Raw genomic sequence first — 13,207 nt, forward strand, 5'->3', positions numbered from 1 at the left:
GAGCTCAGGTGTTTCAGATCCCTCAAGCAAGTGAGAATAGGTTATGTTTGCTTGCTTGTATTGCCTTGTTTATTACCATAGCATAATGCTTTCCAGGTTCATTCTTGTCAACTTGTCAGCATATGATAAAAATTTAATTGAAAAACAACCAAACCAAACCAAACCAAAACCAGCCACAGTAACAGATGGTGAAGAAAAACAAATCGAAGCCAAGAAATCTTGGGTCTGTTTGGAGGTATAGTTCAGTGGTAGTGTGTCTATCTAGCATGCACAAAACTCCAAGTTCTATCCCAGCACTGAAAACAAACAAACAAACAAACAAACAAACCAAAAAACCGAACCAAAACAAGAACAAAGCTGGGAGTCTAATTGGAAGTATACTTATGTAAAAGAAAACCACAAGCCAGCTCGATGAGCATTATATATAGGAAGAAATGAACAAAGTGGCAATGGGGAGACAGAAGAGGGACCTTGAGATGATCGATCGCTAAGAGGTGAAGGGACCAGGAGTCTTTTGAGGAAGATGAGGCCTGAATTTATACCTGCAGTGAAGCCGGTGACAAGAAAATGGCAGAAAAGAATTCAGACTTAGGGAATTTCTGCGCAGATGATGGGTGAAAATTAATTTGTTAGTAGACAAGCTCTAATCATCTCTTAAAGGACCCATCTGGTCCCATCTCTGTGTCACACGGAGCGCAATCTTAACAGGTCTTACAGGGAACACATTAGCACGCACCTCGAACATCCAGGCTGAGTTGCCATGCACCATGAATACTGGATCTGATTCTTAAGAGAAAGATTGGAAAGAAATAAATGCTTTGAAGTCACGTACTCTAAATTCTGGGAAAAACCAACTAATAAGAGGGAAAAAGAAAGGATAAGACCAAAGGTAAATCCTCAAAGGGCCAGAGATGTGAGAGAAAAACTGAGGGGAAGTCATAACAAAGAAAGCAAGGCGCCGAGGTGCCGATGACAGGAGGGATACAGCACCCCACATTCTGAGGAGGGGAAAGAGAGCAAACCATGCCCTGAGAATTCTGCAATTACAGGGTCCTTTGTGCCCCTGGGGAGTGTGGTAACGAGGGAATGAAGGCAGAGTCTCGTAGTTGCAAACAAAATCAACTGAGGAGATGTCTATATGAATCTCAGCATCTCTTTGGGGGATGAACTGTGAGGGAAAGAGGCTGCACAGGGTTCCTAGCAGGATTGTGGGGGAAATCAAGCATCGATAGAACCGGAGCCACTTCAAACAATCCTTCATGTCTTATGCTTCTCACAATGGTCGAATCCTTGAATTTGAAGGTGAAACTAAGGATTCTGAAATTCAACTGGAAGAGATGGTCTTGAGCAAGAGAGATGTCTGTTCTGGAACATGGTCTCCACTGCTTGTTCTCCACCACCTCAGGTCTCCCATGCTTTCCCTGGGTCAAGGGGAGACATGGCGAGAGGAAAACATGCAGGGCAGGCTGGCAGGTGATGCCAGTCCATCACAGTACCAGACTTGAGGATCAGAGGTGCTCATAGACAAATCCTTAAACAGCAGGCAACTGTCTACACAAAACTCAGCTTACACTAAGACTGGCTGTCTTGTTTGTAGATGGCCTAGGACCGGAGCCAGCCTCAGTAAACCTGTGAAGCTGGCAAAGGTATTTTTTCAGAGACCTTGATCGAGTTCATTTTCTCTGCCAGTTAAAGAATTAAAGGGCAAAGAAATTCTCCAGTGCAGTAAGTAACAGCAGGGGAAATCTCAGATACAGCAGACAGAACAGGCAGTTATGGAAAGGCTTCTATTAGAGGTGAGGAAATACATACACACACACACTCACACACACACACACACACACACACAGAGAGAGAGAGAGACAGAGAGAGACAGAGACAGAGACAGAGAGACAGACAGAGACAGAGACAGACAGAGAGAGACAGAGAGAAAGAGAGACAGAGAGAGAGATCATAGGCATACACAGATAAAGTACAGAAGGGCTGGAGAGCTGGAGTGACTTGTTTTGTTTTTTAAAGGGCCTTTGAGGATCTTCCTCTTCTAATATAGGTTTAGTCAATCTGAACAAAGTCAGGAAAGCTGATGACCCCAAACTCATAAACATGTCCTGATCAGGCCTTGAACTTGTCCCACTGCTCCGCAGCAGGGGACCCTACTGCAGGCAAAGAAATGAAGAAGTGCACCAACCTTTAGGTCTTTGTCTCTGGTCAGGAGGAGGAGGAGGAAGACAAATGGTTCCCATCTCCATGATCCCTTGAGGCCCACTTTCTGTCTCTGCCTATCATGTCTGTCTGACTCCTAGCTCCTCTCCCAGCCCCTACCATCCTGCCCCCCCCCGCCCGCCCTGTCAGCCATGGTTTTAGCACTACTACCTTTCCGATGTCCCTTATTCCATCCATCTTTGTCTTGTTTGAACTGGTTATCAAATCATTCTCTTAAAATATTTTTTGAATTAAAGTATTAGCCAGAAAGATAATTTTCAAAGAGGATATTTAAAGATAAAACTGGGAAGAAAAAGGATAAAATAGCCAGAGATTAAATACTTAAATAATAGCCCCACCTACTGTGTTCCTCCACTCTGCTTTTTGAGATAGGGTCTGGGTATGTAGTCCAGGCTGTGCTTGAACTCTGGGTTACCAACCTCTGCCTTCTAAGTGAAGGTCCTAATACACTCTCAAGAAGAGAATTTTCTCATTACTTCCTGTTTTTGTAAATGTATTTTACATCTCTATATATGTGGCACCTGCACAACATTATGCAACCAATCTCCAGGGCATCTAAATAACACCTGCCCATCTCTCCCGCCCTAGCTCCTACTCTCCATTTCTATGACTTTGACTACTGTAGCTGTGTGAGGGCCTTACATTTGTCCACTGTGACTGCCTTGTCTCACCTAGCATCATGTCCTCTAGCTTCCTCTGAGGTGTAGTACACATCAGTGTCTCCCTCTAAAAGCTGAGTAACAGTTCATTGGGTGGATATGTATTTTGTTAATCCATCTCTCTATTGATAGAGACTTGAGTTTACCCTTTGCTCCCCTTAATTCACATGTTCCATGTTCCAGCAACTTCTTGCCCCTAAAACACTGATTTGTCCAGGTATCCAGAATTGGCATTACATCTGAAGTCATTGCCTCCTAAATAAATTGGGAGTGAGATTCTGACCTCTGGGACTAAAGAAAGGCAGGGGGACAGTCTAAGGTCAGACAATGTTTTCCATGTTTTATTTTCCTGTATCTATTTCAAATGAAAGCAGATGCTTCACCAACTGCTGATGCACGTCTCTCAGTAGGATGGGTGTGAATGTGGGTACATGCCCTTCTGAGATACAGCGCCTCTGCCCTCTTGCAGAACAGGCAGATCCACCCTTGAGGTTCTTTGTGGCCCCTCACACAGCTGCTTCCGTTTGTTGCAGGAGCCCACAGACAGCCTTGAAGATAGCCTCCTTTCTTCCAGACCAGAGTTCGTTCTAGGCCCTGAAGGAGAGGAGGAGAACCCAGCAGCCAAACATGGAGAGAACCCAGGCAACCGTACAGTGCCCTCAGAACATGCTGGTAGGTGAACTTGGCTGATGGGAAGTGCCGTGTGTACACTTTTCAGTTCATACAACTTCATACCCGAGCAGCAACTTGGACAAGCTCATTGCTTCCTTAGGGCAGACTGGACAGATAAAGCATTTCCCACCACATTAGGGAGTGAACAGCTCTATGATAATACCAGGGGAATGTCATTCACTCTCTTTCTGGCAGCAGGATCTTGCTATTAATTATTATTAGTTATTATCTTGCTACTGGATCTTGGTAGGATAGAAAGCTAAGGTGAACTTTACATAGTGTTTACATATGTGCAGAAGAGATTGAGAATGGCTGAGGTAGAGTGTGCTGACAGCCTTAACAGCCACTTGAGGCACATGGTCAAAGCTGGTGCTTTTGTATAGAGGCAACAGTGCTTGCATCCACACAATTTATCTGCATCCTGGGAGATTGGCCAAAACCCTAGACAGGTGCTCCTTGTCTAGCTGTGCTCTAAGGATGGTCATCACTTCTGGTTGGAAAGATGGCTTCTTCATAATTTCTTTAAAGGCTATTTTTTTTTTTGGTTTTGTTTTTTGTTTTTTCAAGACAGGGTTTCTCTCTATAGCCCTGGCTGTCCTGGAACTCACTCTGTAGACCAGGCTGGCCTCGAACTCAGAAATCCACCTACCTCTGCCTCCCTAGTGCTGGGATTAAAGGTGTGCGCCACCGCCACCCGGCTCTTTAAGGCTATTGATATGTGAACTGAGGACACCAGGATGGCAGGCAGACTCAGGGTTATTCCCTGATTCCTCCCAATCATTGTTCAGAAAGTTCAGACATTCCCTCTTGCCTGTGAGAAAGCCACGTGCCTAGATCTGAGCAGTGATACTCTGGGAGCTTGTACAGGACCTGGGACAAATCGGGGAGCCTTAAGGAATTTTACTCCTACTGTCTCAGACTGTCTTGCTCCTGGGAGGTCCACTCTAGAACCAGGAAGCATGGGCTTTATCCTTTTGGTGAACAGCAGACATTCTTAGGGGACTATTTTCTGTGGTTTGTGGTAGCTACACCATCACTACAAAATCCTTGGTATGACCTGCTGCCTCTATGTGGATGGGTGGATACTATGATGGTCAGGCTCATACTGTCTAGCTCTATTGGAAATAGAGCTGGAAGGAGGTGATGTGTTTCAGTGGCTCTGTAGTGGTAAAGGCTCCATGTTACTTCCTCTGTCAGTTCCTACATGGTGGTGGTAATTGGTGGAAACATGAAGGCAAATGATGAAGCTCCCATCCAGCTTCCACCAGAGAGCTCTGCCTTCCCATCCTCATATGTTGAAGTTATAAATAAGGTTTTCTTTAATGGAGTATCCTTCAGAGAAAAAGGCTGACATCTGCTTATCTGCCTTCTCTCTTTGTCAATGAAAAGCTCAATCCCAGATGGGCCAAGTGACTTGCCTATGGTCTAATAGTTCATATAATTCACTTATAGTGAATACTCTTATCTGTATGCAAAGAAAATGAGCCAGTTGTAGCCTCTACCTCTGATTCTGAGTATATAGAGGACAGGGCCTGAGAATTGGGAGATCAAAAGCTGTACAGTTAGTAGGGATGGGAGCTGGAACCCAGGCCTCCTGGCTTCTTAGAACTCATGATCTTGCTTTGAGGCTGCACACAACTTGAGTAATTATCACCACCTTTGTTGGTTTTGAGCTACAGTCTCACTATGTAGTCCAGACCGAACTGGAATACAACATGTTTCACAGGTTTGGCCTTGAATTTGCATTAATTCTCCTGCTTCAGCTGCTTAGTACATCGGTTCTAGGACATATATCCTTCTTCTCTATTAATGCCTCAGTCCTTGATCTAAAATGACATATTGATGATACGTGATTGACCATCACTTATGCATATCCTCCCATTTATTTTAAACTGTCCTTCCGGGGATCACTTATAGCCTTCCTCATGGAGTTGGTACAAATTCTACCTTTCAAAATGTTTGTCCCATTCTCCCCCTTCCCGGGCCTGACTTCAGGGCTCCAGTCACAGCCTCAGTCTGATTTTCTCCTTTTGTCCTTCGCCTTCTTATAAGACAGTTCTTATAAGACAATTATAAACTCACTCTTGAGTCTGCATGTGGAAAGCTGGAGGATCTTGGGTTCTGGTCTGTACTGGAGTATGTTGTGAGATTCTTATATAAAAGACAGCATACTGTACACCATCCTGTGATAATCTCCTAGACCAGTGTTCCCTGCCACTCAGAAACTGGTGTCGCTTCTGCTCTGTGGACCTCAGTGGTGATCCTGGGCTCCTGTTCAGGGAACCTGGGTGTTGCACCAATGGCCTCAGTGACTTCCACATCCTTACATGTTTCCTCTTCCTGCATTTTGCAGGAAGACATATTTTTTTTTATAGATACCAGCTATATCTGTCACCAAATCTATGTTCACTTTCACATTAACCAGTATAAAGTTGGGTGCTGGTAACTGTGTAAAAATGCCTTTGAGTGGAAAATCATCAAGAAACGGACTGATGTATCAACCACGAAGTTGATATGAGACTGCCATGTCTCTGACCCCAGGAATTGCCACCACCTTAATAATGGGCACATTATTTTGCCTTTTTTTGCATCAGTTTTTACAAATATAATATTTTATTAATTCTTTGGAAATTTCTTACCATGTGCTTTGACCATATCCATCCCCATCCTCCTTAGCTCCTCCTTATCTCACCCCAACCTCCCCATCCCTCCAGCTTGTTTTTTTAATAGCACATCTATGTGCTCCAGTTTATGCTGGCTATGTGTTCATATGTATAAAACCATCCACTGGAACAAGAGACACCTACAAAGGACCACATTCTTTACAGAAAACCGACTCTCCCTGTCCCTGAAGCCATCAAATGCCAAAAGCTCCTTAGCTAGGGGAGGGGTCTTGAGACTCTCTCCCCTCTCTAATGTTACACTAGTTTTGGTTAACTTGTGAGCATCTCTCTAGCAAGTCCGCATGTATCCTGGGGTGTGGTCCCACAGTGGAGGCAAAGCGCGGAGAATCTCACAAGAAAAGGCATCCATAAGTGGGGTTCGCATTTGAGAACATTCATCTGATTCAAAATGCCTAACTTTTCAGTAGACATTACAACTTTGGCTTAGATGCTAATCAACCCACACCTCTCTCTTCCATATCTGCTTATCTCCTTTAATGAAGGCCTGCCTTGCCAGCCCCATGTCCCTTCATCCACAGGAGCACAAGCTGAGGCTAAAGTGGGTCAGGCAGCCAAAGATGCAGAGATAAGATGGGGACTCTGAAGTGAAAAAAGGAGGCTGAGAATCCTTTCTAAATAATTTTTTAAAAGTTTATGTGTATGGGTATTTGCTTCCATGAATATATATGTGTATCACCTTCATGCCTGTTGCCATGGATCTCCTGGAACTGGAGTTACAGACAATTGTGAGCTGCCTTGTAGGTACTGGGAATTGAACCCAGGTCCTCTAGAGGAACACCCAGTGCTCCTAACCACTAAGTCATTTTTCCAGCCCCAAGGCTGAGATTTTAAATTTAGAAGACTTTCTGTATTTCCTCATAGAAGGACACAGGCTAAGTTTGTTTGTTTGCTTGTTTTTGTTTTTGTTTTTAATACAGAGTCTCTCTGTGTAGCCCTCCCTGGCCGTCCTGGAATTCACTATGTAGACCAGGCTGGCTTTGAACTCACAGAGATCTACCTGCCCCTGCCTCCCAAGTACTGGGATTAAAGCTGTGTGTCACCATGCCCAGTTGGCACATAGCAGTATGCAAATGAAAGCATCCTACAAACATGGAATACATTTTGTACCTTTTCACCCTCTCTGGTCAATCTTGATGAACTGATGAATGCTGGGGGTGGGGATGGGGGGGAAGGAGCCAGGTTAACCTTTGTGCAATCATTTTTCCTTAGCAATCAAGAATGACACGGAAAGAAAATTTTGCTACCAACAGCTTCCAGTTACGTTGAGACTAATATACACCATTTTCCAGGTAGACTTCTCTGAACTATTTAAATCTTGGGTTTGGGTTTGGAACTATTTGCTGTCTTGGAGAATGTTGTGACTGTGTGTTCTTTGCATAGGAAATGGCGAAGTTTGAAGAGCCAGACATTCTTTTTAATATGCTCAATTGCCTAAAGATTCTCTGTCTGCACGGAGAGTGTCTGTACACTGCGAGGAAAGACCACCCTCAGTTTTTAGCCTACATTCAGGACCACATGTTGATTGCAAGGTATGAACTTATGAACGTTTTTGTGGGCATTTTGGGTTCAGTTGTAAGATTTAAAGTGAGAGTAAGATGTATCCTGTTTCTTTTGATTTTTCTCTCACATACTAGTAATTTGATAAAGAAACTTCCTCCCTTCCCGCCCTTCCCCCTCCTTCCTTCCTCTCTGGTTTTGTTCTTGGGGCAGGGTCTCGATGTGTATTCCTGGCTTGCCTAGAACTCACAGAGATTCACCTTCCTTGGCCTCCTGAGAGCTGGGATTAAAGGCGTGTACCACCACACACTGCTTTAGTTTTCTTTCTTTTATTTCTATGTATGCTAACATGAAGAGAATGTTTGCTTACAAGATTCCATTGGGTCAGACACATAAAATAAGGATATTTGTGAGATGATAATCTTTTCCTGACCCCAACTTAAGATAATTTATTGACTTGATTCTGTCCCGCATTCAGGCTTTAAGGAAGAAAATTATTTTTGCACAATATTTTAATAGATTATTTGGAAATTTCTCATTATGACATTTTGAAACCCAATTATACTAGTGTCCCAGTCCTCCCAGGTCTGCTCCCTGACCCTTGTGACCTACCCCTGACAAAGAAGAAGAAGGAGGAGGAGGGGAGGGGGATGGGAAGAACAAGGATGAGGGAGAAGAAAGAAAAAAATCTAGTCCAATTTGTGTTGCCCATATGCTCACTAGAACATGGTTAAACTTCCAGTGGCCCATCTTTTAAAGGAAACGGAGTCCTCCCTCACCCCCACCCTCACCCCCACCAGAATCCCTCAGTTGTGGAGAGCTATATATCAACAGTGAGATAGCAATTTTACTCAAACTAGGCACTCCGGATGGACACTGAACCCCTCTGGGTGCTGTCTCCCTTGCTCTTTAGAGATAGAGGAATTTTGAGAATAGTAATAAAACAGTACCCTAGGTTTATGGCGCTTTCCTTCTGAGCTCCTTCAAATAACTATTATATTCTTCCTGGAGGCAAGCCAGAAAAAAGATGATTTTATACATTAAGAGCACAGTCTGATCCTTAGGAAAGACTTGTTCCTGAGTTGTAGCACAAGTAAGTCAAGGTTCTACTTGGTTATTTTGTTAATTTATTTCTTCAACAAATATAATGACTTGAATGTGTTTTTTAAACCACAATACTGTTTTAGATACTTTGGGGATTTTTTTAGTCTACTCTAGGAAGTGATACATAATAAATAAGTGATCAATATTTTAATTGTTTAATATGGTCTATTTTTGCATTCAAGTGATAGCTCAGAAGATTAAGTGTTTATATAAGCATTGGGACCTTAGTTTGGATCTCCAATTATCCACATAAAAGCCAGGCATGGCATTTGTAACTCCAATATTCTGGGAAGCAGGAACAAGCCAATATTGTGGACTTGCTGGCCAGTCATCTAAATAAAACTATGAATTCCAGGCACATGGAGAAATCCTGTTTCAAGAAGGGAAGTGGAAAACAATAGAGAAAAACACTAGAGACAATTTCTGGTCTTCACATGCTCACACAGGTACACACACATACACTCACACTCACACACATACACACTTACACACACACACAAGTACATTTGCACACACATGTGCACTCACATGCATACATACACACTTACATGACTACACATGCACACAAGCTCACACACATGCACACACACATGCACACACACATGCATACACACATACAGTTACATGCCCACACATGTACACATGCAAACAAACAGACACATACACATGTGCCTGAACCATGCATTGGTCTACTTTTGAGGCTGAACAAAGGGGGCAGCCTGATACCAACCTCCAAATAATAAATTAGAGTAAGATCTTGGGGACGCTAAGGCATATTTTTGTACTGTGTACACACAAGTCACTTAAAGTCCAGTGTCATATGGTAAGCGACTGTCCTGCACAGGTCACAGGTGGACATAACCATTCTGGACCAATGAGTAGGCCAGGGTTCAGCAGCAGGTACATTTGAATCACCATTAGAGAAATGGATTTTGATAAAAATGTAATATTGGTAGGATATTTTTGGGAAGCAAGAATATCAAGAACCAGGAGATGAAGTTGCTAAAAAAAAAAAAAAAAAAAAGTGTGTTTGTGGGGGAACACTAGTGAGGTGATATCAGGCTGCATTGTCTAATGCTAATGTGGCTTCAGGGTGTAAGGGAAAGTGGCTAGCGACCCAAGTGTGGGGAGTCTTGTAGATAGTAACTCTCTTCAAAGACAGCTGGGAATCCATGAGAAGTAGAAAAAAGAGAAGGATCCCTGGGAACCACACGCGTTTAAGGGAGTGTGTGAACAGGCTTCTGGGGCTCAGGGGCTAGGAAACCATAACACAGAGCATCTTTTCTGTGAAAAGCCTGTTTGTAAAGGAAAAGAAACAGGCAAGGGGAGTGAATGTCAAGGACTCGGGTGTTGTGGTAAAGGAAATCTGGAGAGATTTATGGTCAGTGGGGAGGTTCAGCTGGAAAAGTCCAGAGAAGAGAGTTGTGGAGCCAAGAGTTAAAGGCCAGGCTCAGTCAGGCAGAGTATAAATAAGAATAAAGGACAGAATGGAGAAGAGAAGAGAGGATGAAAGGGAAGATAGACTTGGGGTAAAAGGAAGAGTGTTAAGGGGAATGTAATAGAAGATTTAAGCCATAAGGAGAGTGTGTGTTGATGATCTCTCCTGAAAGACAAGAACGTGGAAGAAAGCATATAACAGCCAATTGGAGGGAAACAGCAGGGAGTCAGCAAGACATAACAAAGAACTGCTGCTTCTTCAGAGCCCTGCTGGAGGAGCTAACCTGGTTTTAGTGAGTCTTTTCAGAGTTTGGGTTTCCTTTTGTCAAATGCTTAGGGTCTCAGAAGTAAAGACACTGGTCAGGGTGCACACTAAATATCAGGTCTCTCCTCTTCCTTCTCCCTTTTCCTCCAGCCTTCCACCATTAGCTCAGTTCCATCTTAGTTTGTTATATCAAACTAAATATTGGCTTCTTCCTACACAAGCTGAGCCTGGGAGGTGGGTTCCTGGTAGCTCTCGTTCGATATAGTCTTTCAATCATGAAGTTTCTGAAGGAGACCCCTTTCTCCCAGAGTCCATACCATGATCTGGAAGTCTAAAGTCTGGATCATATGCTTGCTTGATCATAGGTTAATCACTGTTCAGGACAGTGAAGTACACTGGTAAACGCGTTTTGTGCTCATCCTTAGGATTCGAAAAGTGGGAGACCCTGAGAGGTAGCCTTGTCAGGTTTTAGTGAGGCTGCTATTAGCAAAGAGTTATTCTTTGCCACTCAGAGGGGGCAAAGGCTGCTGGGCAGCCAAAATAAACAATGATGCTTTCTAGTTATTCACATAAGAAGCAATTTTAAAACCAACTATTACACCATCATCTTCATATAATTGTTACTTTTGTATATTATTTAATTCATTTACATAGCTGAATTTATGTACGAAATTATATTTTTATATTTAAATGTTTTCAATTTTGCTACATAAAAGTAATTTCTTCAGAAGACATTAACAGATCAAAACGTAACTGTTTCTTGGAGGATTATAGTCTTGAGGATGGATGTGCTTTCACCCAGAGCATCCAAGCAGCACCTACTGCCCACGCCTGCCATAGGTTAAAAGTACAGCTCTTTCCCTCTGAAGAGGCACCGATGACCGACTGTAATGTCTCTGCTGTTCCTTGGTTTCCCAGCCTCTGGAGAGTTGTCAAGTCTGAGTTCTCTCAGCTGTCTTCACTGGCAGTTCCTCTCCTTCTTCACGCTCTGTCCCTTCCTCATGGTGCTGACATATTCTGGACAATCATAAATGGCAACTTCAACAGCAAAGACTGGAAGATGAGGTTTGAAGCAGGTACTTCTATGTTAGTTAAAAATCCTCTGGGTCACAAGGTAAACCAGATGTCCAGTTTTTGAAATGTATGTTTGGCCATCATTGTTGATATTTAAATTTTCCATGTAGGAGCCCCAAGTTAACTTTTTTATTGGGTTCAGTTCTCACGAGGCTTAAATAGATGTCAGTACAGGGCCAGTGAGATGGATCAGTGTGGAATGAACCCACTTGTCTCCCAGCCTGAAGACCTGAGTCTAATCCTCTGGAACCATAATGGTGGAAGGAGAGATCCAACTCTCTCAGTTGTTTTCTGGTCTCCTCACATGCCCTGTGCTACATACATGCCCCACCTACAAGTAAATTAAATAAATAAACAATAAATAACTGAAATAATATTTTAAATAAATAAGTGTAAAATATTTATAATATGTTAATAAATGCATGTATGTCTTTTGCCTTCTATATTTCATATTGCAGTGGAAAAAGTAGCTGTCATTTGTAGGTTTTTGGATATTCACTCAGTGACCAAAAACCACCTGCTGAAGTACTCTCTGGCACATGCCTTCTGCTGCTTTCTGACAGCTGTGGAGGATGTCAATCCTGCAGTGGCCACCAGAGCAGGTCTCCTCCTTGACACCATAAAGAGGCCAGCACTGCAGGTGATGGGGGATGTGTGTTATCAGCCCTACAGATTGTCTGTCAATACCACCAACAGTTGACTCTGTCATGTGTCTTTTTAACCATGTTATATCAAAATACCACAAACAGGGTAGCTCAGAGAGCCACAGGAATTTACATAATATGATTCTGGAGTCTGGGAGGTCCATGGTCAAGGGGCTTGTAGATTCAGTGTCTGCTAAGGGCCCACTTTATGGTTCATAGTTGATGCTTTTAACCATGCCTGGGCCTATGTTTAAGGACAAGAATCCTATTTGTAAGAATTCTGTCCACATGGCTTTGTCCTCTCCCAAAGACTTACCTTCTAATACTGTCACTTAAATTGTTGAGTTTCAGGATGGTGAACTTTTTAGGGGAGTGGACACAAACATTCAGACTATAGTACTATGAAAACTAATGATATTAGTGATTGTAACAGCAGAGGTCTCTGTGTGTTCACATGTGTGCTTTTAAATTATCATGAAAACAAGAAGAGACCTGACTTACCCCAAACTCTCCCTGTACAGTGGGAAGACAACCCAGAACTCGCTTCCCTCATGTGTCCTAAAATGTTAGTTTTGGAATTAGTGAGATGGCTCAGTAGTTACGAGTGACTGAGGTACAAGTTTGAGGACTTGAGTTCAGTTCCCTGAACCTACTGCTAGAGGAGAGAATGGGCCTCCAAAAGTTGTCTCTGGCCTCCACATATGCTGTGGAATAAGCATATATGTGTGCACGCACACACAATAATAAAACATAATATAATGTTGAGTGTATGCTTCTCAATGTAACCTACAGACATTTAAAAAGATGCATGGGTATTTGGATCAAGTGGATGTTATTTAATATTTAGAAAATGAATGACATACATTTAACTCACATTTTTGGATCAACAATGAAGAGGTATTGTGAATTAGGACAAACTTTCTTGTGTATTTTTTCTCTTTCAATATT

The 13,207-nt window shown here is 42.8% G+C and overlaps 1 protein-coding gene across 9 annotated transcripts in view; it reads left to right on the forward strand.

Moving 5' to 3' along the window:
* Unc79 (unc-79 homolog, NALCN channel complex subunit) overlaps positions 1 to 13,207 on the forward strand; it is a 236,757-nt gene that overhangs the window by 128,923 nt on the left and 94,627 nt on the right. For all 9 annotated transcript variants that reach the window (XM_031357583.1, XM_031357577.1, XM_031357580.1 and 6 more), the window contains 5 exons: positions 3,416 to 3,554; positions 7,448 to 7,527; positions 7,619 to 7,767; positions 11,460 to 11,617; positions 12,074 to 12,255. In XM_031357583.1, coding sequence (XP_031213443.1) covers positions 3,416 to 3,554; positions 7,448 to 7,527; positions 7,619 to 7,767; positions 11,460 to 11,617; positions 12,074 to 12,255 — 708 coding nt within the window. The remainder of the gene's footprint in view (positions 1 to 3,415; positions 3,555 to 7,447; positions 7,528 to 7,618; positions 7,768 to 11,459; positions 11,618 to 12,073; positions 12,256 to 13,207) is intronic.

This window comes from Mastomys coucha, unplaced genomic scaffold, assembly GCF_008632895.1.
Source record: "Mastomys coucha isolate ucsf_1 unplaced genomic scaffold, UCSF_Mcou_1 pScaffold6, whole genome shotgun sequence".
Classification (NCBI taxonomy): Eukaryota; Metazoa; Chordata; class Mammalia; order Rodentia; family Muridae; genus Mastomys; species Mastomys coucha.